Source organism: Anguilla rostrata, chromosome 16 (assembly GCF_018555375.3).
Source record: "Anguilla rostrata isolate EN2019 chromosome 16, ASM1855537v3, whole genome shotgun sequence".
Lineage (NCBI taxonomy): Eukaryota > Metazoa > Chordata > Actinopteri > Anguilliformes > Anguillidae > Anguilla > Anguilla rostrata.
The window spans coordinates 23,696,905-23,721,403 of record NC_057948.1 but is presented as its reverse complement, the minus strand read 5'-3'; the positions used below and the strand labels follow the sequence as shown (position 1 = coordinate 23,721,403).

Genomic DNA, 24,499 nt, shown 5'->3' with positions numbered 1-24,499 from the left:
GGACAACAGCACTGCCTTTGTCTTCTTTAATTACCCCAGCATACTTAAATGTCCCATTAATGGGATATGGTGGCGCTTATCCTCTTAGAGTGTCTGAAAATGTCTTAAAATTCCACTGGTAAGCAAGGAACTTGGCAACAGAAACTAGTTTTAAAGCGGTGAAGTGATGAGAACAGACTGCCAGCCCATCTGAATGCTATTAGAGGTTTTACCTCGTTTCAGAAATCTCTTTATACATTTTTAGAGACGTGTTCCTGTAGTCAAATATCAAACATTTAATGATTGTACCCATTTTCTAATGGCGGGTGTTTTATACATTTACCTTTCCACATCCACTAGGCCCCTTGTGAACATGACTTCAAGGTATTTTGTCCTATAGATTTAAACATCTAAAAGTAGCCCTTTTCAAAAAAGAAAAAAGCCTCAATTCTGTCATCCGAATATGCATACAAAATTTACAGCCAATTTATATTATGGTAATGGTTTCAGCTGCTTTTGTAACCAGAACATCCCAAATAGTAGCAAATTAATGTAGATCTTAACCAATTACTCAAGTTCCTTGTTAAATGTTGCTAAAAACGCTATTTTCAATATCTCTGTCCACCTCACCTCCTCGCTTGACATTTTGCTTGTAGTGCTCAAGGGCGTCTTCAACGTTGGTGTGGTGGGGTTGAGGGCTAAGAAGGCGTTAGTGGGGTTTACAAACACAGAGTCTACAAGAGCCACAAAGGCCTACATAGTATAACTGGCTTTTCTGAGTCACACTGTCAGTCATGTCGGTGTTGGCCCTCATTTTCAGTGCAGTACAGTATACATGAGATGATTTCAAAAATGCACATCAGGGAAAAAGGTGTCAAAAAATAATTTATTTTATAATTTGTCATAGGCATCACATATTTCATAAACTGACATAAGACAAAAGCCATAAATTAAAATCTGTATTATAAAAACGTGAAATAAAAAAATAAAAACTACTGCACTCATTACAAAACAGTCACACACAAGCAAATGCACACGCACACACACACACACACACACACACACACGCAAAATTCAGACTCACCAGATTAGGTACTTCAATCATTTTTAGAACACCAGAACAGGCAAATTCCTCCACTGACAGAGACACAGACCTTGTGCATCTGTTCAATCTTGTGCGTTAGTTGTCACCCACTTCTCCGACAAAGTGAGGACTCAGGACACCCACACAAACACGGGTAGGCATTTTATCCACTCATCCTTCCAGGCCCTAAGGTTGGCCTGAGAGTTCACCCGGCACAAGGACCTGCAGCGCAGACATGGGCTTTACTTGTGCAGGAGAGACAGAGGGCTGTCAAAGCCACTGTCCTGCTGGCAGCCTTTCAGCTCTGAGAAGAGGTTCTTGGAGCAGAACCTGCGGAGTCTCTCTCCCTCCGACCCCGGCGTTGGCTCCCTGGGTCCGGGTCTGCTCCTGGAGCCAGACGACCCTCTGGGAACGCCTCTGAAATCGGGCTTGGCGGTGACGGCAATCGTCCTGAAGTCGTCCTCGTCCGTGTCCGAGACAGAGGCCGATGAAGGCGCGTCCAGCTGGAAGGATTGGGCCCGGTTGGCGTTGGGGAAAAGGTGGTTGAAGTGCGCTCCCATGCTGATCGCGCTCCAGTCGCTATGGCTTCCTTCATCCCTGACAGGGGTCTCCTTGATGAGGAAAGGCTCACTGGCAGCCTCTGCAGCGTGATAGGCCTTTGATTGGAAGAGACCCCCGCCACTCAGCTCCCTGCTGTGCGTTCTCATGGTTACGTTGGCTGCTGTTACATCACCGGTACAGACAGCCACTGAGGTATTGCGCCCTGCTCCACCTAGAGGTGTACGAGACAGGAAGTGAGTGGGCGGGGCTTTGAAACCATCCTCCTCAGGGACCCTCCACTTCATGAGCTTCAGTGAATCCTGACAAGGAGCTTCACCCATGGGTGTGGTCTTTAGCGGACCTGTTTCAGATTTGGCATCAGCACTGGGGGACTTCTGGTTCCCCTCAGAGTCCTTACGCCCCCCAGCTTGGCTCAGGTCTGAAGGGGAAATTAACGATTTCTGGGATTTGTCTTCAGTTGTAGCCCCCTTGGCCTTTGATGCACCTGTTCACACAAAGAGTATTGGGAAAAGCCTTTAAAGATCTCTTTACCTTAAATTACCTTAAAAGGCATTTGGTATTTCAAGCACCTGAAGGGGGAAAATGCTCATTCTCTGAAGACATGGGAGAGAAGAGCACTATTCATCTGAAGGGAAGAGAGGAGTTTTAGGCTGAAGAAAGAAGATGAGAGGAGAGAGCACTCTGCAGAGTAACAGAGGAGTGTGCTCTTACTCTGAAGAAAATAGAGAGAGGAGAGTGCTTTTCCACTGAAGAGAGAAAAGAGCACTTTCACCCTGGAAATAGGAGAGATGAGGAGGAGAGGAGAGCGCTCTTACTCTGCCCTGCACGAGTCTTGCCCTCCCTCCTCTTAGACAGCGGTGTCTCCAGAACTTTGGTCATGGCTGCCAGCTTGCTTGCTGCGCTGAGGATCTTCTTCTCTGCCCTACAGGATGAAGGGAGGGTGGGAAAATGGCACAGGTCAGGGATGGTGGTGGAGGTCTGGAGTAAGGGATGATAATGGAAGTATTAAATGGTGTAGAGACAGGAATGATAGAGCAAGTGTAGAGAGAGGGATGGCAGTGGAGGTGTAGAGAGAAGTATGATAGTGGAGGTATAGAGAGATGAGAGTCAGAGGGGTAGTGGAGTTACAGAATGAAGGATGGCAGTGGAGGTATTGAATAAGGGGTGTTAGTACAGGCAGAGTGGGGGATCTCAGTGGGGGGGTTAGTAGAGGCAGAGTGGGGGGTCTCAGTGGGGGTGTTATATAGTCAGAGCAGGGGCCTCAGTCACCCCTGGCTGGTCCCGGCGTCCTGCAGCAGCTCCTGCAGGCAGCTCAGGTAGTAGCGCCTCATCTTGCGGGCCGTGTCCCTCCGCTCCCGCAGCACCTCCTGCCGGATCATCTGGGCCGCCCGCTCCTTACTCTCCTGCAGGTACTTCAGCATGTCCCCTGCACCAAACACAGCCAGCGTCCAGAACCGTGGGACAGAGCCCTGCACCGCGCAACCAACCCTGACTACCTCACATGCACACTACTGCACCGCGCAACCAACCCTGACTGTATCACATACACATCACTGCACCCCACAACCAACCCTGATTGTATCACATACACATCACTGCACCCCACAACCAACCCTGACTGTATTACATACACATCACTGCACCCCACAACCAACCCTGTCTCACATGCACACTACTGCACCCCACAACCACACCTGACCGCATCACATAAATCATCACATCACTGTACCTGCTGCACGTTAAACACTGCAAGCTGATTGTGATTAGCGTCATTTAGTCCTGCTGTAGGTTATAGGTTGTGAGCTGATTGTTCGTTAGAAGGGTAATTACACCCTAGACCATTTTAAAAAAATCTGTAAACATGTTTGTCTACTTCATAATGAAACATTTTAATCCATGCAGGTATATCAACATTTCTGAAATATCATGAGGCAGAAAAGGCTTGCAGGAAATGTCGTGGTGCTGACCACAAACGTTTGAAAAATGTTTTTGCATTCCACTCTGACCCCGCCTCAATTGTGATTTCGAAAATACCTCTTTGGCAGTATTATAATGTCATGTAGATGTCAATCAAGAACATTGTTGCCGCCCACAAATATGTCCGATTACTTTTTAATACAGTGGGACACTTTATTAGCTGGATTGGTTTGCGGCCCAACATTTTTCAAACTGGAGGAACATGGCGGCCTGTTCATAAACGCTCTAATACTCCACCTAAACAGTACACTAAAACGTTTCTGAAAACATTTGAGGTGAGCAATGATCCGTGTAATTGCTGAATCTTGATTTAAATTTGATCTGCAATGCCGAGACAGTTTGATCCGAGGTTCATGAGCCAGGCGCAGCCTAGCTGTATAAATTCATTTCCATATAGAACACTTTATGCAAATGAGATGGACACACCTAGTCCACCCATCCCAGGACACATGTATAGTAGGCGGAGTTAGCCTGAAACAGTGAGCGCAGTTACTCTTTAAACGTTGCGAGCTGATTGGGGGTCAGTCCTGCTGCAGGATAAGCACTGCGAGCTGATTGGTTTTTAGCGCTGCTGCAGGATAAACACTGTGAGCCGACTGGGTATTAGTCCTGCTGCAGGTTAAACGCTGTGTGACGTTTACCTCTGATCTTCCCCACTGCTCTCATGTACTGGTCCTTCATCTCCTCCAGCCCCGCCTGCAGACACTGCTGCCCGTCAGAGCCCCGGGGGGAATTAGATCTGAAATGCACCAACAGGCACACATCAACACACACACACCAACACAGCCAAATCAACACACACACACACGCTCACAGACATGCACCAACAGGGACACAACACACACACACACACACACACACGCACAGACATGCACCAACAGAGACACATCAACACACACACACACACACAGACATGCAACAACAGGGACACATCAACACACACGCACACACACACACACACCCACACCAAAAGGGCCAAATCAACACACACAGACACAACACACACATGACAGCGATACCAAATCAATACACACATAATGGTATTTTAAAAGTGAAGGCATCGGTTTTAACGTACGGAGAGCACCCCCCGCTGGACCGCCTCACTTCCTGGAGCTTCCTCTGGTGCTCCTGCTCCATCACTCGAATGGCCGCCTCGTGCTCTTCTGCCATTAAAACAAAGAAAACCCAGGAGCTCCACACCTGATCCACACAACAGACTGACTAGAGAGCCCGCCTCCCTCCCAAAGAAGCCCCAACTTCCTCCCTACAGACCCCACTTCCCTCAACAGAAAGCCCACCTCCATCCCTAGAGACCCCGCCTCACTCACAAAAGAAACCCCACCTCCCTCCCTACAGAGGCCGTAGCTTCTTAGAGACAGGAACGAGTGGCTTATTCACCAGAATGTTGCAGTTTGAATGATCTATTGAACGGAACTCTGAACACTTAGCTGTGCTTTCCAGCAGTCCTTGGGACTGGTGAGAGGGACAAGTTCACTGCAGCCCCCGTTCAACATTACATTTTTCGTGCTCCCGATTATAGCCAGTGTGTGCCTCAGGTGCGCCCCCTGCAGGCGATGTACCTTTCAGCCGCTGCGCGCTGGCCTTGTTCTCGCGTACGGTGTGCTGCAGCTGGCGACAGGCCTTCTCCAGGTGCCTCTGCAGCCGCCCCACCCGCTCTGCGCAGACTCCACTGCAGGGCTGGGGAGCTAACAGAGCAACACAAAGCCTGTTTGTTACCAAAGCAACCGCACCATGACAACAGGGGTGTGGTCAGCATATTTTAGCAGCGCTGCTTTTATTTAGGAATGAGCTTAGTGCAACACAAGCTACATAGATGTAGGTGTCATGGGACAATCGGCTTACTGGGATTCTGGCACGGATCTTTCTCCCGCTGGTCCTGGGATTCCTTCAACACCCGGCCCGGTTTCCCCTGACCACTCTGGAGAGATGAGGCAATGAACATCATACAGAACATAGTAAAACACACACATACACAGACGTACACACATGCACACACACACGCACACACATGACTTAACAGCCTCAGAGAAGGGGCCAATTCCATATTCTTATCTATCCTGGTTATGCAAGACAGATTTACAAATACCATTAAAGTTCTAAATTGAGGAAAAAGGGCGTTTCAAAAAAAGTCTCACCTTCTTCCACTCTTGCTTGGCCTGGGCCACAGCCTTAGACAGCAAGTTCCTGCAGCCGGCCTGAACACAAGCCCACAGCGCCCCCTCTGGCAGACTGGCAGAACTGCCGCCCTCGCCACACTGCCCCTTCCTCTCCGGGCCTTCGCTGAGGTGGTTCTGGAGCGCGTCCAGCGCGGCTCGCACCTCACTCAGGGCCTCCTCACGGTACTGCTCCCTCTCGTCGCGGCTCCTGCGCTCCTGCTGGGCGCTCCACTCCTCCTGCCTGGCCCTGAGGAGCCTCTGGAACTCCGCCTCCTTCTGCAGGAGGAGCTGGGCGCGGTGCCGATCGGCCTCCTCCCGTGCCTGTGCCAGGGCCTGCTCCAGCTGGGCCCGGTGCTGCTCCAGGAAGGAGCGGTAGTCCTGCTCGTTCTGGGCCCGGAGGCGGGACATCTCCTCCTGCTTCTCGCGCCCCCAGGAGGTGCGGGCCCGCGCCAGCTCCACCTTCAGCAGGGCCTGCTCCTCCTCCCGCAGCTGCTCCAGCTGGCGGCGCAGAGACTCCGCCTCCTTGTGATGCTCCGCCTCCAGCTCCTCCAGCTTCCTCAGGTGAGTGCGCTGCCAGCTGTCCTCCGCCTCCTTCAGCGCCATGGAGACCTGGCACAGCCCGGCAGAATGGGGAGAGAGGGAGAGAAAGAGACAGAGAGAAAGAGAGAGAGAAACGGTGAACCCCACCTGTGTAATCCTAGTCGCTGATCTGAACACAGCACGGTGTTCTGATCAGCTGAACAGTCTCACTGTAGGATCAGTGCTCAACTATAAATTCTAAAAATTCAGACTGAACACAGGCAGATTCAGGACCGGATCCAGACTGAGCCGGGCATCAGTACCAGGCTGAGGGATATTTTTCCATGTATTTCGTACCTGCTGAACAACGTCCTTCTCCTGCTGTTTCTCCCACTCCCGTCTCTGCGTCTGGAGGTGGGTCTTAAACTCGGGAAGTGAGGTCATTTCCTGTAACCAGCAGCCACGGGCCCTGGACACCGCGCTCTCAACCTGCGGCAGGAAACGCATCACATAGCGACGGTCGTCACACTCAGAGCACACTATTCAGTCATACCGCCAAGTCATTTCACAAAACGCAGTGGGCGCTCCCCAGAGCTGAGTTTGTGCGGGATCTGTGTGAAAGCCATGTAAGTGCAGTCCAGTGCGTGAGGTCAGTAATGCCACAGGAAGTGGTTTACCTGCTGCGTGAGCTCCTGCAGGTGTGTGTCCTGCAGCTCCTGTCTGGTGCGCTTGGCGGCTTCCTCCACGGCCCGCGCCCTGGCCTCGTCAGCCTCGCGCTGCAGCCGGAGCCTCTGAGAGGCCAGCCGCGCGTCCAGCGAGACCGCCGTGTCCGTCTGCGAGGCGTGGTCCTGGGCCCCGCCCCCACGCGCCGCACCGCCGCGCCCCTGGGCCTCCTCCAGCCGGCGCCTCCACTCCTTCTCCACCCGCTCCATCGCAGCCTGGGACGCCTGAGGGGGGCACACCAGCCGGGGTAAAGTCATACACCCCCCACTGCTCCCCCACGCATTCCACTGACCCCTGCCCTGTGAAATTTTCCTTTGAAAAAAATTCCACATTGAGTGTAAGTTTTCGTGTGGTGTCAAATTAAGTGTTGGGTTCAACTGAGCTTTGGTGAAATTATTTTTTTGCGCATGTATTGCATGTTACTTTCCTCTCACTTCCTCTGGCTTCTGTGTGTAGTCTCAGACTTCGGCTCCTGACAATATTTTTGGAATTTTAATTAAAAAATTAGCATTTTCTAATGGGGAAAACATTTTTTCCCCCAGGAATGTCCTGAATTAATTTGCTTCAGAATTAACAGAGGCAAATTCCAAACTACAGGCAGATACACATGGGTTATTGACAACATTATAGGTAGAGCTCTGATGGGCTGTCAATCACTGACTGACTGACCAATGTAAAAAACACTTTGCTCTCCACAGAATCGTATGATTGATTGAAACAGGCTCTTCCCACTTTGGGGCGGATTCGGCCTCATTCTGCCATCAGTACCTTGCTGTGCTGGTCCTGCCAGACGGCCTTGGCCTGGGCCAGCTGGGACTGGACCTGCTGCAGGACCTCGGCCTCCTGCTCCTGGGCCCACTGAGCCCTGGAGGCGGCTAGCGCGGCCCGGTGCTCCTCCTCCAGCGCGGCTCTCAGCTCCGCCAGGGCTCGGCTTCGCTCCTCCCCCATCAGAGCCTTCAGCTGAGGACCAAAACGCAAAGACTTTACTCTCTGCCAGAGGACTCCCTGTGTGCTGCGGTGGACAGGCAGTTCTGCAGATCTCCACTAAGGGGCGCAGTGCCGTACGTGCTACATACTTCCTCCTCCATGCTCTTCCTCTCCTCCTCCATCCTGGCATGCAGGTCTTGCTCCAGAGCGTCCTTTTCCCTGCAGACGGTGATGTAGCACTCCTGCACCGCCAGCATCTCCTTACTCCCATCCGCCAGCTGGGATCTGCACCAAACGCACAGGACACCGGGTCACTCTTCTCTCCAAGCATACGCAACACAGTTTCACAGCAATACTTGAAAAATACCACCATGCTACTATAGTCAATTGTGTCTTCCCTGTGACTTTTCCTTAAGTGCAACTGAGGGACCAGGTTCTAGTTCAACTCAACTCACAGACTTGCCCCAAAATCATGTTAATATGGACATATAGTACAGTGTGACAATGGGGACCATCACAAATGGTGCAGGTAACAATAAAAGTAAAGATGTGGGCGGGGGTGAATGATAAAATACGTAGGCCCGCCCCCAGCCCTGACCCAGCCCCGCCCCCTTCCGGATCCTTACTCTAGGTGCTGGATCTTGAGCTGAAACTCGGCAGACAGCTCCTCCAGCTGAGCGGTGTGTTCGCGGGTAAGCTCCTCACGCACATGGTTCACCACATCATCCCTGTACTGCTGCTGCGTCCTTTCATACCTTCAATACACATACGCATAAATGCAACTCAAACACCATGCAAACGCAACTCAAACACCACACGAACACAGCTCAAACATCACACGAACACAATTCAAACCACACAACTGCCAAATTGTTCCCCTTGCTCTACCTCTCTGCAGCTTCCTGCTTCTCCTGGTCAAACTCCTGGATCATCTCCCTCATCTTGGTGCAGAGCTCCAGATTGTCCGATTTCAGCTTCTCCTCGCTCCGCCTCATTTCCTCCTTCTGCCTGTCCAGGGTCTGTGTGGAGGAGCCGGGGGAGACAGACACACGGACAGGCCCAGGAAATGAGCACAAACGACCCCCAGAGTGCGCACGTCAGTGGGGGTCATCTCTGAAGCAGCATGCTCCTCTCTGGAGGAACAGCCCCTCACACCCCATGAGTCATGCAGAGATAATGAGGTGCAGTAATGCTTGTGTGTTCCCAGATCATTTAAACACGCCTGATTTCAGCATGACCCCAAATGTTCCATGCCCTTCCCCACATAATGAGGGCCTAGATTACCCCACAATTCTCGCCCATAAGGATAATGTGGTGCCCTTTCCGAAAAGCCAAAACAAGTCAAAAACACCTCGCTAATGTTGCAATTGCATGTAAAAAATTACAAGCTACAACCATGTCTGTTTTTTTATTGAATAATTTCTGCAGTGGTCAGTGAGGTAGTGAAACAGCAGAGATTACCGTTAATGTGATAATGCAACGCAGCAAAGGTTAAAATGAAACACACCTGAATCCAACTAGCCCACAAGCCTATGAATGTATCCACATGTGAACAGACTTTACAACACGCACCACACAATGCCCACAAAAACCTAGCTCAGAAACAACTGGTTTAAAGCATGCGTTTCACATTGCATTAGGACAGCACAAGCCCTCATGCAGCCAATCGGCTGCATGCTGCAAAAGCACAAGCCCCCGTTCATCCAATCGGCTGCATGCTGCGACAGCACAAGCCCCCGTTCATCCAATCGGCTGCATGCTGCGACAGCACAAGCCCCCGTTCAGCCAATCGGCTGCATGCTGCTCACCTGTATGCTCTCCTGCAGGTGCTGCTTCTCCTTCTGCAGTTTCGCCAGGTCCTCCTGCGCAGCCACTCCTGCGCCAGAGGTTTCCAGATGTTTCTCCAAACTGGTCTCCCTCACCTGCAGGACACAGAGAGGAAGTGACAATTACAATCTAGCAGCAGAACTTCAATAAGGGAATCAGAAATGCTCACAAAATGATTTACAATTCAATTAAACAGTCTATTCTATTTTTATTCATTATTGCTTTCTAATAGTTTTGTTCATTTAACTTTACCATCTTAGGTTTGCTATTTTTATGTGATAACTGTTAAACAGTTTTTTTCCAACCATCAATAAATTTCTCATTTGTCTTATTTTTGACTTTAACACACAAATAGCAGTGTGCTTCATCATCTTCATCTCCTATCCATGTACTTCAAACAACCAGCTACAACCTCCAAAAAGGACAGTTTAAACCACCATGTTTCAGTACCTCCCCCCCAAAAACCACCATGAACAGACAAACTACAAGCCTTGTAGATAAATGGGGGCTTCCGCAAACCCCCCCCAGCCCCACCTTCGAGTCGCGGGCGCTCTTCTCGGCCCGCTCCAGCTGGTCCCGCAGGTCCTGGGCGTGGCTCTTGGCCTTGTCCAGCTCCTCCTGCAGGTGAGAGATCTTCTTCCTCTTGCCCTTCAGACTGGCCAGGAAGCGCTGCAGCTCGGCCTTCAGCTCCGCCACCAGCTCGTCTCGCGGCAGGCTGCTGTCGGACACCACGGCCGAGAGGGGCCTGTGAGCGCCACGGAGAGACGCAATGCGCTCAAGGCCTACACTCAAAATGGCTGCCGTGCATCACCCAGGTGGGTGCTACACATTGGTGGTGGTTCTTGTGAGTTCTGTAAAGCGCTTTGAGTGTGCTTAAATGCAAGAAATTATTATTATAAATGCAATAACTGAGAACAAACTTATCTGCAGCTATAATCTGTGGACTCAAAGTGGATAGGGAATGCAAGGGATAATGTAGCCAATAAGGTGTACAGGAGGTGGCCAGACCCCATTATTTACAGGACACTTTCCCCTCTCATGGGATATTTAATGAGCACAGTGTGCAAGGACTTGAGTTTAAGGTCTCATCTGAAAGACTCTCTAGAGTGTACTGCCCTCATCAGTGCACTGGATATTATTTAGTCAGAAAGGAAGAGTGCCCCATTCTGGCATGCCAATACCACTTCCTGTAACAACATACGTTTCCCAGGTGTCCAAACCCAGCCCTGCCAAACTGCAACATTTTGACATGAGAGGACTGCAGAACATTATGCGCACTGCAGAACATTATGATGGATCGAGTTCCTTTTACATGAATCCCGTAATAAAACACAGCGGGAGCACGGGCCCATCTGGCCGGGCAGCGCACACGCGTACCTGTGCAGCTTGCCGTTCCTCCAGTTGGCTTTTTTGATGCCCAGCTGAACGTAGGAGTCGGACAGCTCGTTCTCCCACTCGCCGTTGGAGTCCAGCGAAACCGCCCCCAGCTTGATGCCGGACTCGTACAGAGTGATCTGCTCCTTCAGGTCAGCCAGCTCCTCCTGTTTTTAAGGGGTGGGTGAGATGAAGGTGAGGTCGCACGCTTGCGTTTCGGTCCCGGTCGCTGTGGGACGGGCCGGACTGCACGCGCGGGCGTGGCGGCTTTACCCACCTGAAGCGATTTGTTCATGCTGTCGTTAAGGCACTTCAGGGACTGCGCCTGCTGCAGCTGGATCCGCAGCTGGCTGACCTCCTGGGCGGTGCCTGCAGGACACAGAGCGGAGACACATCAAAAAACACAGCAGTCACACCATGTGATTTATCCTACAAATAAGTACTTATACCACTTTAAAGAGGCCATCTTTCTTACCTACGTATTTTTACTACTATTAATAAGCTTTTTCCTAGTCTGTTTGACACTCCTAAACTTTTGATCCCATGTGAACAGGGGTAAATAGGTGGGGGGTTGAAATGAATTAGTGGCAACAATGATGTATTCCTTCACAATGGTTACAAATCAGAGTGAATCAAGGCCAAAGCCTGACAGCTGAACACTGAGTCAGAAACCCACCCAGAGGGAGGAGACTTCCCATGTGCTTTCTTTTACAAAATGATGCGTTTAGAAAATGTAAATGTGTGCCTGCTATGGCATCAAATTCAAACTGAATCCCAAAACCACCTTTGAGCTATTCCAGCTGTGGTTTCCAATCTGAGCATATACTAGATGCACAGGGGCAAGAACGTGTTTGAGTGTTAAACTGCTTAGGTCAGTGAGCACAAAGACACACACCAGTTTGGAGCAGGTTAGCACACTGCGTCTGGCTCTCCTCCAGGCGCTGTGAGAGAGTGTTGATGATTCCCGCTCTCTCCAGCTTCTCCTCCTCCCTCTCCCGCTCCACCTTCTTCACCTGCTCCTGCAGCCTCTGGCACAGCTCAGTCTGACAGAGACAGAGACCAGCACAGCCATGAGCACAGCTCAGCCTGACAGTGACACAGAGGCCAGCACAGCTCAGTCTGATGGTGACACAGAGACCAGCACAGCCAGGAGCACAGCTGAGGATGATAGTGACACACAGGTCACTACAACAAAATGAGCCCAGCTGAGGCTGACAGTCAGATGGTGTGAGTGTATGTGTGAATGTGTGCGTACGTGTGTATGTATGTATGCGAGCGCGTGCGTGTGCCCAGGGGACAGTGCGCTCTGACCTTCTCCTCCAGGGCCTGCTTGAGAGAGTCCAGGCTCTGCTGCAGGGCCAGAGTGCGGCTCTCGTGCTGCTCGCGCAGGGCCGCCAGGTCGCGGTCGTGCTGCTCGCGCGCGCGGGACAGCGTCTCCGAGCGACACAGCTCCGCCATCTGCAGCTTCACGCTGTCCACCGCTACCTCTGCGATCCGCTGCTTCTTCACGCTCTGCAGACAGACAACCAGAGATTTACACTGCTGGCCTGGGGCCAGAGCAGCTAAACTAAAACACTGAGGGAAGCCTGCAGTTAGCAGAGATGGATTTGTAGCTGAATTACAAACAGGAGTAACTCAGGAGAGTCATGGCTCTGACCTCATGCTCTCTGTCGGCCTGCGCTTGGACCTGCAGCTCCAGCGCCTTGATCTTCCCCTGCAGCTGCACCTCCTGCTCCCTGGCCTCCTCCATCACGTGACCAGCCTCCCTCAGGGAAACCGCCAGACCCTCCTTCTCATCTGAGAGCGAGACACAGGCCATTCTCAACCTCCGCTCAGCGAGACACAGGCCGTTCTCAACCTCCGCTCAGCGAGACACAGGCCATTCTCAACCTCTGCTCAGCGAGACACAGGCCATTCTCAACCTCTGCTCAGCGAGACACAGGCCGTTCTCAACCTCCGCTCAGCGAGACACAGGCTGTTCTCAACCTCCGCTCAGCGAGACACAGGCCATTCTCAACCTCCGCTCAGCGAGACACAGGCCATTCTCAACCTACGCTCAGCGAGACACAGGCCATTCTCAACCTCTGCTCGGCGAGACACAGGCCATTCTCAACCTCTGCTCGGCGAGACACAGGCCATTCTCAACCTCTGCTCGGCGAGACACAGGCCATTCTCAACCTCTGCTCAGCGAGACACAGGCCGTTCTCAACCTCCGCTCAGCGAGACACAGGCCATTCTCAACCTCCGCTCAGCGAGACACAGGCCATTCTCAACCTCCGCTCAGCGAGACACAGGCCATTCTCAACCTCCGCTCAGCGAGACACAGGCCATTCTCAACCTCCGCTCAGCGAGACACAGGCCGTTCTCAACCTCCGCTCAGCGAGACACAGGCCATTCTCAACCTCTGCTCACGAGACACCAGGCCATTCTAACACTCTGCTCAGCGGGACCAGGCAGCTCTAAAACCTCCTGCATAGCGAGATCAGTGCGATTCAACTCGCTCAGGAGACAGGCTCTCTCATACCTCCGCCTCAGCGAGACCAGGCCTATCTCAACCTCGCTCACGAGCCACAGGCCTTCCTCAACCACTCCTCAGGGAACACAGGCCATCTCAACCTCTGCTCGGACGAGACACAGGCTGTTCTCAACCTCTGCTCGGCGAGACACAGGCCATTCTCAACCTCTGCTCGGCGAGACACAGGCTGTTCTCAACCTCCGCTCAGCGAGACACAGGCCATTCTCAACCTCCGCTCAGCGAGACACAGGCCATTCTCAACCTCTGCTCAGCGAGACACAGGCCATTCTCAACCTCTGCTCAGCGAGACACAGGCCGTTCTGAACCTCTGCTCAGCGAGACACAGGCCGTTCTCAACCTTCGCTCAGCGAGACACAGGCTGTTCTCAACCACCGCTCAGCGAGACACAGGCTTCTCAATCAGTTCTCCAAAGGATTAATGGAAGGGTGAAACTTCACAAACCCCAAAATGGGAGGAACTGCAATAAGTTCAGTGACTCACAAATTTGAACCAAGAGATTGACAACAGCTTGGCGGGACAATGGCAACAAGAGATTTCCAATGACGCAACAAGCAGGCAACATGCATGCCAATGGCATGTGCTCACCCCACCAGATAGAAGGCTGCAGCTCCGCCTACCTTTGATGATGGCAAACTGGTGCTCCAGGTATCTCATCTTGCGCTTACTGTCTTCCAGCTTCTGCTCCAGATCCTCCACCTGCCTGGACAGAGCCTTGTTGAGAATCTGCAGCTGCGCCACCTGCTGGTGATCTGCGGAATCTGAGAGAGCGAGTACACGGTCACACGATCCTGCTCAAGAACATGCAGCATGCAAGCAGTGACCCACATCAGGAAGTGCTGATGTCATAAGAGGGTGTAACTCAATTCCTCCATGTGTTGTACTGTTGACTTTGGAGCAGCACAGCATTATCCAATTCCACATGTTCCTCTGTGCAACAGAGCAACTACTTTTTTCCGCTCCATTACTGAACGGTGTAAACTCTTGATCTTAACGTTCCCTCAGCAGATTACCCAAATCCCTGCACTGGCCGTGTCAGCCTGACCGTACGGCGTGAAGATCAGAGAATCAGCACAGAACGTCCGTGCAACGGAACACTCCGGAACGTCTCTCGAGGGCGACGCTGCGGAGCCTCAGTCAGCTCTCCACGCACTACTCACCCTGACCCGCGTCCAGGAACTGCCTCTGCAGCGGCTCGAAGCGGCCATCTTGGCGGGGCACCTCCGGGTTGAACATCCTGGGCTGGGCGGGGTTGTAGTGGGCCTTGTAATGGTCCGGCACGCTCTCCCCTGCTCTTTCACCTTCAAAATTCTACAGAGCAGAGATCACTGAGAACTTTTCTTTACACACCATCTGCTAAAAAAATAATGTTGAGTAGTTCTCCAGAAAACAATAAATGACATAAGTCAGTAGCCATGTACCAAGGAATGCAAGGACTGACTGAGCTGTTATGTTAGTCTGAGACACAACATAGAAGCAAAACAGCAAAAACAAAACAACTCAATTAACTATCATTTACGATGGCATCGTAACACTGACATAAGATAAAACATCTTTCAAATCATTACAGGAGAGTGTCGCACACCTGGAAGAGTGGTCTGGTGCTGGTCTGGTCTCCATAGTCCAGCTCCTCGGCCTGTCCCTCAGGCTGGCGGTACTCAGCTCCAGGGTGGCCAGATTGGGCCAGGTACGGTTCGTGCTGGTACTCCTCTCCATGGTGGCCAGACTGCGGCGGGTACACGTCATGCTGGCGCTCCTCTTCGGGAGAGAAGTCCTTGCTAATGGCAGACTCCTCCGTGCCCAGGCTGGGGTAGGCGTACCCGCCGTGCCCGTTCATGTACTCCTGACCCGCGTGGTGGTGCAGGTGGGCGTGCCCGTTAAAGTTCTCCACCCCGTCTTCATATGGGTACGCTTCCTGGTCATAGCCATTCTCGTAGTTCTACAAGAGCAGCCGGAAGAGAGCATCTCTTAAGGACAGGACTAGCCTCAACGTTCAGGCTGGGTCAAACTTTCAGGCTCAGGCTGTTTTTCGGCCTGCTTGTTGGCTACCATCACAACACAAACTCAATTTTCCAGATGGATAACCAGGTCTGTGTGCTCAACAATGAAGATTCTGTCCCTCCCCCCACTTTAGTTAAGTGTGCGAATTTTCCAAATCATTATGAATATTCATGAAGTGGATGTGCCCAGACAGAATGCACATAGCTAGCACAACACATCCTGTTATTATTTGGCGCTGGGGTCAAATGACTCACATCGTCAGCAGCAGAAACGCCCTGTTGATCAGTCCAGTTAGGCTGCTGTTCCCACTGAAGCGGAGTTCTGAAAGACATGGCAACCCTGTGACTGCTGAATCACATTCAAAAACACTCAAACAGGTCAGAGCACACACCAGATGACTCATTCAGGCACACTGACAGCATGGGAACGCCACAAGCACGTTTCAGACAACAAAGTAAGGCGCACATTTAAAAGGCCCGTTTCAGCACGAGGTGGTTCTGAACAGTTTACCAACAGTGTTGCAAAATGTGACATTGTCAAAATTTGCTCCCAACACCTCTCCTCCCAAGAGAGCTACTAGTGGTACTAGTCCACTCAACAGGCAGATCCTTTGGAAGGAACCACTGCAGGACAAGCTGGAGGGGTGTACCTGTGGTCAGCGTTGCGGTCACGACAGGTGGAGTATTCCAGCTCTGGGGAGGAGCAGTCCCGGCTGTCCTCCAGCATGTCATCCGGAAGATCCGTCAGGAGCCGATGTAGCTGGGGAGAACGGCAAAGTCAGGACCGAACTACTCCCATATTCCACATTCAAACACTCTCTAGCTGAAATAATTCTATATTTTACACTGAAATTCCAAGGAAAGTCTAAGACCCCTGAATAAAATAACGTAGATTTTGGATGGTCATTTATTTACGCAGAACTGGGATTTCATGCATTTCTCACGGGGAGGACAGCAAAAAAAATAGGGGGTTTCCAATAACCAATCCTACAAATCATCAGTGAGTCAGAGTCACGCATAAAATATGCACGGCCTAATTAGGATACATTCCAATAAAACCTGTAACAAACAAAACTTCAGTCTGCAGCCAACTGACTGCCGCAGAACACAGAGCACAGTGCACCAGGACCACAACCAGAGAGGTAATTTCATTGGTGGGTTTCCCCTCTGACAACCAATCAGAGGTCAAGAGAAGCCCTAGAGTGAAGTAACAGGCCTAACCAGTTGGACTTACTTGCCATAAGGACACCCGAATGTACTTCACGGTCTCGCCAACGTCCTCATCCATGACCCTTGTTCACGCGTGTAAGGCGCACAGGAAGCACACGGCTACCCCACGGCAACCCCGCAGCACCGCAACGCGCCGGCATACGTGCGCCCTGGCCCTTCATGCGTGGAGCGCGGAGCTGGAACGCGTCACACCAATTACCCCGGTCACTTTCGGCTGCGGCCCCAGCGGCATGCAGACCCGCAGTTAACTGGAGCAGAAACGCCAGCGCTCGCAACAGCTAAAATAACTTGTGCATGACCGATCGCAGTTGCGCATTAACACACAATCGCAACGAGAGAGAACTTTGTCCCCGACAAAAACCTCAACATGTCCAAGCCGGCAGCTTCAGTGAAAACCAAGGCAGCTTGCTCAAGCCCTCAGCACAGCTAGCTGGAACGGCAGACTTCAGGAAAGGCTTCAGAGACGCAGGTCCCGTGGTGAAGAGCCAGGCTCCTCCAGTCTGACTCACAGCGCAAAGGCATTGTGCTGAACCTTGCGCAAAATCTGAGAACTGAAAGCAGGCATGAGAATTCCAGCATGCTCAGGGAAACCCAGAGCATAAAGTATGACACACCCAGCAACGGTTCACCTGCACCAATCAGAGCACAGGGTTTCTGCTACAGGCAGATTGCTAGGGGCTGAGTCAGAACCCATTAGCGGCTGATTGGAGAAGCTCACTCAGTTTAAGTGTAAACACCCACAGGCCGAAGGCCAGCATTAGGGTCACAACTGATAGCAGTCACCACCAATGAATAACTTACAAGCAGTAAATATATTAGCATAATACAGAATGAAGCAAAGCATCGCAGTAGGCTTAACTGGAGACTGAGAATGTAGTGTTTCAAATAGCAAACTGGACTGAGCTTTGAATGCAGCATAGCTGGAGCTAGCAAGGCCATGACAAACGTTCAGAGTTCGGCATTGGGGAGGGGGGGGGGCATTTCAGCACTGGGGGCTCAGAGGGAGGAGGGGCCTCGACTTAAAGGGGAGGGACAGTAAGGAGGCCAGGGGATGAGGAGCGGAGTGCTCCAGCAGGAGTGTAAGGTTTGATAACAGGGTGCAGGCACAAGGGCTGCATTTCATTTGGGCCCCCAGTGGAGACAGGTGAGGGGTGGAGTGACAGGCCTGTGTTTCGGCTTATTATAGATGAGTCAACCAGCAGTATTCTGTAAGAGCGCAGAGGCTTGACAGCACATGCAGGGAGACCAGCACGGAGAGAGCTGCAGGTGTCCGGCACAAACGACTGGATAACCAGCTGGTGAGCAGACACTGGAGGGAAAAGATGGGCTTTTCAGACGCTGTAGAGAAAATTCAGCCAGCAATGAGCGACAGCTGCAATATTCTCAGTAAAAGACATCTCGTTAGCCAGGACCACGCTGAGATTCCTGGCAGTCGGGGGTACAGACACTGAGGTGTTGCCATGGGTGATGGGCAGATGCTAGAATAGGGATGATGTTGCTGATAGGTAAAGCAGTGTTGCCCCCAAGATTTTGAGGTGAGGCAGCAAACAACGCCGCAAGACATTCCAATAATCCTAGCTAAAGCTAAAGCAAATGAGTGCAACCACTTGCACAACTTCCATGCCTAAATATGAAAAATGCAGCAAAAGATTAATGTTCTGCTTATAGTGTCAAGGAAAAAATGTTTTGCAAGACAATATGGGCCACAGCTTTACTTGTTTCTTTCAACAAAGTTATTCTGAGCCAAAGGACCCATTTGCCTCTAAGCACAGCTGAAAAGAATTCCAGCAGCAGTGCTGTGTCACTGCTGCCTCTGTGTAGGGAAGCACTGGGGCAGCACCTAGGGTTAGGCAAGGCTGAGGTCATCAACTGAACGTCACGCAAGTAGCCCAGTCAAAAAGCCTAAAATGTCAGTTATGGGCATCAACTGTCAGCAGGGCACAGCAGTTATGGAACCAGGCTTGTAATTCAAAGATTGCGAGTTTCAATCCCACGTGTGGCACAGCCTACGCACACTTGAGCAATGTGCTTCACCTGGGTTTCTTCAGTAATAAAAACCCAGCTGTATAAATGCACTGTATGTCTGTGTAAGTCACTCCGAATGACAGCATCTGCTAAAATACCTAAATGTAATGAAATGAGACTGCGATGGCGGCTGATCACCCAGCTCATGACGCCATTAAGACAAGCTTTGATGCATGAGGCAATATGCTCCATGGAGAGAAACAGCTGTGCCCCATCAGCATATGGTGGGAGAAGGGGAGGGGCTACATCACCGAGCTCAGAGATCTAGGCCCATATCCTTTTAAACTCTCACAGTCTGTCCATCAGTCCACACTCACACTCAACCTCTGCCCTGCCCCAGGGTCCAAGCATGACCCACCAGCTGATCCCAGTGAATGGAGGGCATTCACAAACCTCAGGACACCCAGAGATTCCTCAGACTGCTGGATGCCAGATCAGCCAATAAAATACTGCACTTTTAGTTTCTCAAGACATGGGAGTATTCTCCCAAAATTAATGAGCGGAACTAGATCTGCAATCTGCCAGAGGTTCACCATTTGTTTCAATATTCTGACTGGTTTATACTGTAATTCAGATTCAATAGCAGCGATCATAAAGTGATTTAGGCCTTATGAGACCATGAGAAAAAGATGATTCCAGGTTGTGCAATGTGCACACAAGAATATAAGCATGCACACACCCACGCGCGTGCGTACACGTACACACACACACACACACACACACACGAACGCACAAGCAAGCACACACATGCACACACATGAATGCTACACCCACAGACTACACACAGAATACACACGCTACGCATGCACATGCACACAAAGTACACATTACAGACACACAACAGAACAGTAGACACACAAGCACGCACACACACAGAGCGCACAAACAGCAGAGGGATTTGTTTTATGATTGCAGTCTTTGAACACAGCAGCAGTCCCAGAATACCTTTCTCAGTCTCATCACATTGCTGCCATTTATATTACACCCCCCCCCCCAGACTGGAATTCCCACTCCTATTTGTAAGACCAGGATGTGGGGTGTACCCAAAGGGCTGAAACCCTTTTCCCCCTCAGTTCTTTAGATTAATTAACATCCCAACAGCACTAACCAAACTGAATCATTACGCTTCGCCAACCTACTTCAAGTTTAACACAATCATATAGTGCCATCTAGTGGCTTTAGACTGAAAAATGCACTGTACAAATGAAAGCTGAACTAATGCCCTTCAATTCATCTAAATGAGCATTTGTTCTTCAAGGAAGTAAAGGAAATTAATTTTCTCTAAGTCAATTACTCTTGTCACAACTGAAGAGAATTCAAGTTTGAGCATATTTACAATATATGAGATGTGGACTTGCACCGCATGATTACCAAATAAAAGAGGAAGATTTATGGCAGATCCTCATGTGCTCATCTGGTATACTCGATTGTGAAAAAAGCAAATAGACCTACATCACCAAGTAGCAAGAGTATGACATCAGAGCCCTCACACAGCTGCATCTTGGCTCAGGGTGTCCCACAGGCCTACTCAGCCACAGTGGCACGCAAGGACTGAATTCTCTGTCCAGCAAGACTTAATATCAGAAAAAAAGATCATAATAAATTATGAAATCTTGATTTATTGCGTAAAAGAAAATTCATCAGTGACATCTGGTGAAGAAGGAGCCAGAAGCAAATGCACCCAAGAAGAGATGAACAATCAGAATTCCTTTAGCCAACACAGACATTACACAGGAGAACCTGATCCTAGACCTGTCATGGGGATGTCTGATCACACAACTGCATGGAACGACCTCACTGACATTAAGTGGGAAATCAGATTTTCTGCCAGACCGTTTCAAAGGAAGAGAACATGCTGTCCATGCCTTTAGCCAAGCTATTCTAACGTTTGTCACAGTCTGGAATGATTAGCCAGCAACAGTATAATAATGACTAGACATATCAATATAGGAGTAACATTAACAGCATTAGTGCAATTTGCTGGACCGAGCCTCATCAGAAGAATTATTTGGTTATCCAACTGCCCAGGCATCATAATTAGCTTGCCAGTAATCAATTATCAATATCAGACTAGATAGAAAAATTCCCAGAAAAACTGCTTGCTTCCGGAAGCTCCGAATGCTGTATTTAAAATAATATAAGGCTACTTCTAGCAATGGTTATTAGACACAGCATTGAGTGTGTAGCAGGCTACAAACTTGAGATAATATGTTCTGTCAGTAGGCTAGAGCAGGTGGTTTGAGGCTTGCCAACTTTTGCCACAATCAGGATTAGGCTGCCTGCAACACCACTTAAGTTCTCCCAGCAGTTACCATGGTAAATCACTTGTTTGTTTAAATGCTAGTTTGGAATTTTGAAGTATACTGACAGTTCGACCCACATTAAGTCAATGGACACCACTTTTAAAAGCCTTTACATCCTAGGAGTGTAAATTGTAGCCTATATTTTAAAACCACGCAAACAGGTGCATGAAAGTTAATGAAAGACAATTTGAGTTAGTCTAATTTTAGCTGTAGCCTCTCACACAATGAGCCATTTGTTCAATTCAAACCAGACTGCTCAACAATGAAAAGGGGATGGCTTCGGGATTAGGCTGCCATCCAAGTTTTGCTCCAATTCTCTGGAGGGGGTTGGATCACCTTCATTACAGAACGATGCGTTTAACGGAAGACCACTGTTACCTGAACAGCTGCACTTTCACATGCAGTCTGGGATGGCTTTTCTACAACTGAGTGAAAAAGAGGATTCATACTCATATAGCATAAATTCTACATAACTACTCAAAAAGCACAAATTTTATACAGTGTTCCTTGGACAAGCATTTGATGGCAATTACAATATTTCTACCAGCCATGTATAAAAAAACAGCTCGTCTGCACCAAGTGCTTTTATCTTCTGCCACCCCCGACTGTACAAGGACAGGGTCGGTCAATCATGGCAAATACTGGGTTTGCAAGCAAGCAAATGAGGTAACAGGAGTAAAAGCAATTATGTGCATTTGTGCTTTTGTATTTTGGTTAAACTGTTTCAATGTCTCTCTTCATTCCTATAAACAATACAAATATATCTCGTTCCTGACAATTCACGACACGGAGACCCAGGTACAAGTCGACTTAGATCGGGGGCGGTTTTCGGTTTAACTGAGACCACCACAGTACCTCCTGCTCCCTGGCATAGTCTTCCGCATCATAGTCTTCCTCCTCTTCTTCCTGCTGAGCTTGTAAAGCAACGCTGTCGAAGTCGATGGACATGACGGATTCTGGATGTTGTCACTTTCAATCTAGAATATACGTCAAACTAACGTTAGATATAAATTACAGATATTTGTTTTAGCCAGTAGCAACTGAGAATAACGTTTACCTTTCTGAGGAGTGAATGACAACACGCTTGAAAGCTGAAATTGTAACTTAACTTGCTTCCAAAAATATTTAAGACGCACTCTAATTCAAAGTCTGGCAAGAGAACATGCAAGTTTCAACCTAGGTAGCTAGTTAACGCTATTTAACAGTTCGACTACTAACGTTAATTTGATCGGCTAACTTTGCCTAAGATACCCTATGGTAGGGTCCCCACCTACCAAGTTAACATGGACCTTGCTAGAATGAAATGTCTAAAATGCGAGACTATTACACGCAAAGTTAGCTTGCAGGGTACTTGAAAACACAAAAGGCTAAGTAAGCAAGCGAACTATCAACAGAAACATTAACGTTAGCTAGCTAATGTTATAAAATGAATGGATATTCCACATCAGGCATTACACGGTTTTGTTCATTAACAAACAACTTCAGATACTTATTCAGTTCACAACTTACCGTTGATGTCTTAAATTCAACCGATCACTGATGTCTAAAACGAGTGCAGACAAACATAATAGGTATTATGATCATAGACAAAGTTAACTAGCTACATAAATAATTCAGAAAAAATCGCCATGGCTTTACGACCCGCAAAAACTCAATTTCGTCCACATAGCAACAATCAAAGCATTGGTAACTGTTTACATGCTAGCGCTTACATCATAACTGACAGTACGGAAAGCCATTCAAAATGAGAATCGAGCGGGTGTGATTTACAGTTATCCAATCGTAACAGAGAAAGGCGTGGTCAATTAATAATCACAGTGAAGAAACTTGCTAGTCGATGGGCGCCGAAAGGCGTGTCCATGTGGCAGTTTTGAAAGCTGGCGCCCGACACAGCGGGAAGGCCCTCATTCGCTGATTGGTGGCGACTGGCGAAACGCAAGGACGAGGTGTGGTCACTGGTCATAATTTTCGCGTTCAGGCGTCTGGTGGATTACAATCACTTTTACAAACTGTCTTTTAAAACATCCTGCTTCCAGCTTTTAACATTTTATTCACATGTTATTCTCCCGTCCTCCACAAACATTTAAATGGATTCTGAAAACAAACATACGTTCAGAAAACAGGCTTTCGGCCTCCTCACCAGTTACTGCGCAGGATGCAAAATAACTCCTGCTGTTCATTTGCAGCAGCCCGTTGTTACTTAATCCTATTTATGGACTAGGGCTAGGCCGCCTTCAAGTCATACAATCATCAGTATTCTGATTGGATATATATTTGCACACTTCAAGGTTTTCACCAGGCTAAAAAATGCACACTTAAGCCGCGTTTCCACCAAAATTACCCGGAACTTTCAGTCCCAGGAACTACGTTACCAGGAACTAAAAGGTTCCTTCAGCCAATGGTTGTCTGCGTTTCCACCGGGGTCTAAAGTACCGCGAAGATTAGGCAAATTAGCCCACTGACGTTGTCGTCGGTCCATCTGTCATATGATTTCTTCTGTAACCCCATGCTACCACCGAAGTAGCCTACATTATTTTCTAATAACCGGGACAGCCCGGAGGGGTTTATTCCACTTATATACAACGGGTTACCAACAATGACTATATATGGTTACTTTTGTATTTATTGATTTTCATATATCCTCTCAAACACATTCATTAACAGCAGAAAACATGCACACGTTGTAAACAATTTGCTGTTTTATTACTTTCTCGTCGTCAATTCCATATAGGCTAATCGCAAAATGACAAGTATAGAACGAAAACTCGGACTTGCGTGAAAATGTAAATTAGTAGTGGTACAGCCACCGTTTGCTTTCCTTCGAAGTTACTGCTAGCCGAGCAGCGAAGTGTGCACTCCAGATGCGAACCATGCACCATAAATGAGTCCATAGTCTTCCTGGTCTTTTCGTGGAATTGAAAAATGGCAGTAAAATTGAGTAAAATTACGGCAGTCTGAAAAAGCTAAAGGGAAGATTACTAGAATTAACCTGTTATTTTACCCGGATAAAAAGTGCGGAAGGTGATTTCCAGTTTGTTTGTACTGTATCACCAATGTTAATTATGCAGAACTACCGCATACCTCACATAACTGTATCAAACGTTTTGAGTCAATTACAACGGGCTAACAAAGAAAATCCGGAAGAAAATATTCAGCAACCGAATTAATCCGTTTGAATGTTTTGGTAGCCTACGTAATATGCTGTCCCAGCACGAATGCTTAGCATTTCATAAAACGAATACTAACGCAAGAAAAGAACA

General features: G+C 49.3%; 1 protein-coding gene across 1 annotated transcript; it reads right to left on the bottom strand.

Moving 5' to 3' along the window:
- Positions 1–846: 846 nt before the first annotated feature.
- Positions 847–22,957, bottom strand: cep152 (centrosomal protein 152). The gene is made up of 28 exons (XM_064312835.1): positions 22,749–22,957; positions 22,095–22,216; positions 16,332–16,441; positions 15,937–16,003; positions 15,267–15,620; positions 14,842–14,992; positions 14,302–14,442; positions 12,806–12,945; positions 12,460–12,660; positions 12,044–12,191; positions 11,426–11,517; positions 11,152–11,315; positions 10,309–10,519; positions 9,756–9,869; positions 8,836–8,966; positions 8,574–8,702; positions 8,097–8,232; positions 7,789–7,980; positions 6,975–7,244; positions 6,655–6,786; positions 5,758–6,387; positions 5,465–5,540; positions 5,182–5,307; positions 4,677–4,764; positions 4,243–4,340; positions 2,894–3,050; positions 2,440–2,546; positions 847–2,108 (listed from the first exon to the last, which is right to left on the bottom strand). The coding sequence occupies exons 2-28, from the start codon at positions 22,185–22,187 to the stop codon at positions 1,306–1,308; spliced, it is 5,061 nt and encodes a 1,686-aa protein (XP_064168905.1). The 5' UTR covers positions 22,188–22,216; positions 22,749–22,957; the 3' UTR covers positions 847–1,305.
- Between the last annotated feature and the right edge of the window lie 1,542 nt (positions 22,958–24,499).

What these genes read in the sequence shown, in the direction of transcription:
- cep152 (XM_064312835.1), bottom strand. Translation starts at nt 22,187, where the DNA reads ATGTCCATCGACTTCGACAGCGTTGCTTTACAAGCTCAGCAGGAAGAA. An exon ending in ACTATGCCAGGGAGCAGGAG is followed by an intron (nt 16,442 to 22,094) that starts GTACTGTGGTGG and finishes CGTTCTCCCCAG; the next exon opens with CTACATCGGCTCCTGACGGA. An exon ending in GGAAGAGCATGGAGGAGGAA is followed by an intron (nt 7,981 to 8,096) that starts GTATGTAGCACG and finishes TTTGGTCCTCAG; the next exon opens with CTGAAGGCTCTGATGGGGGA.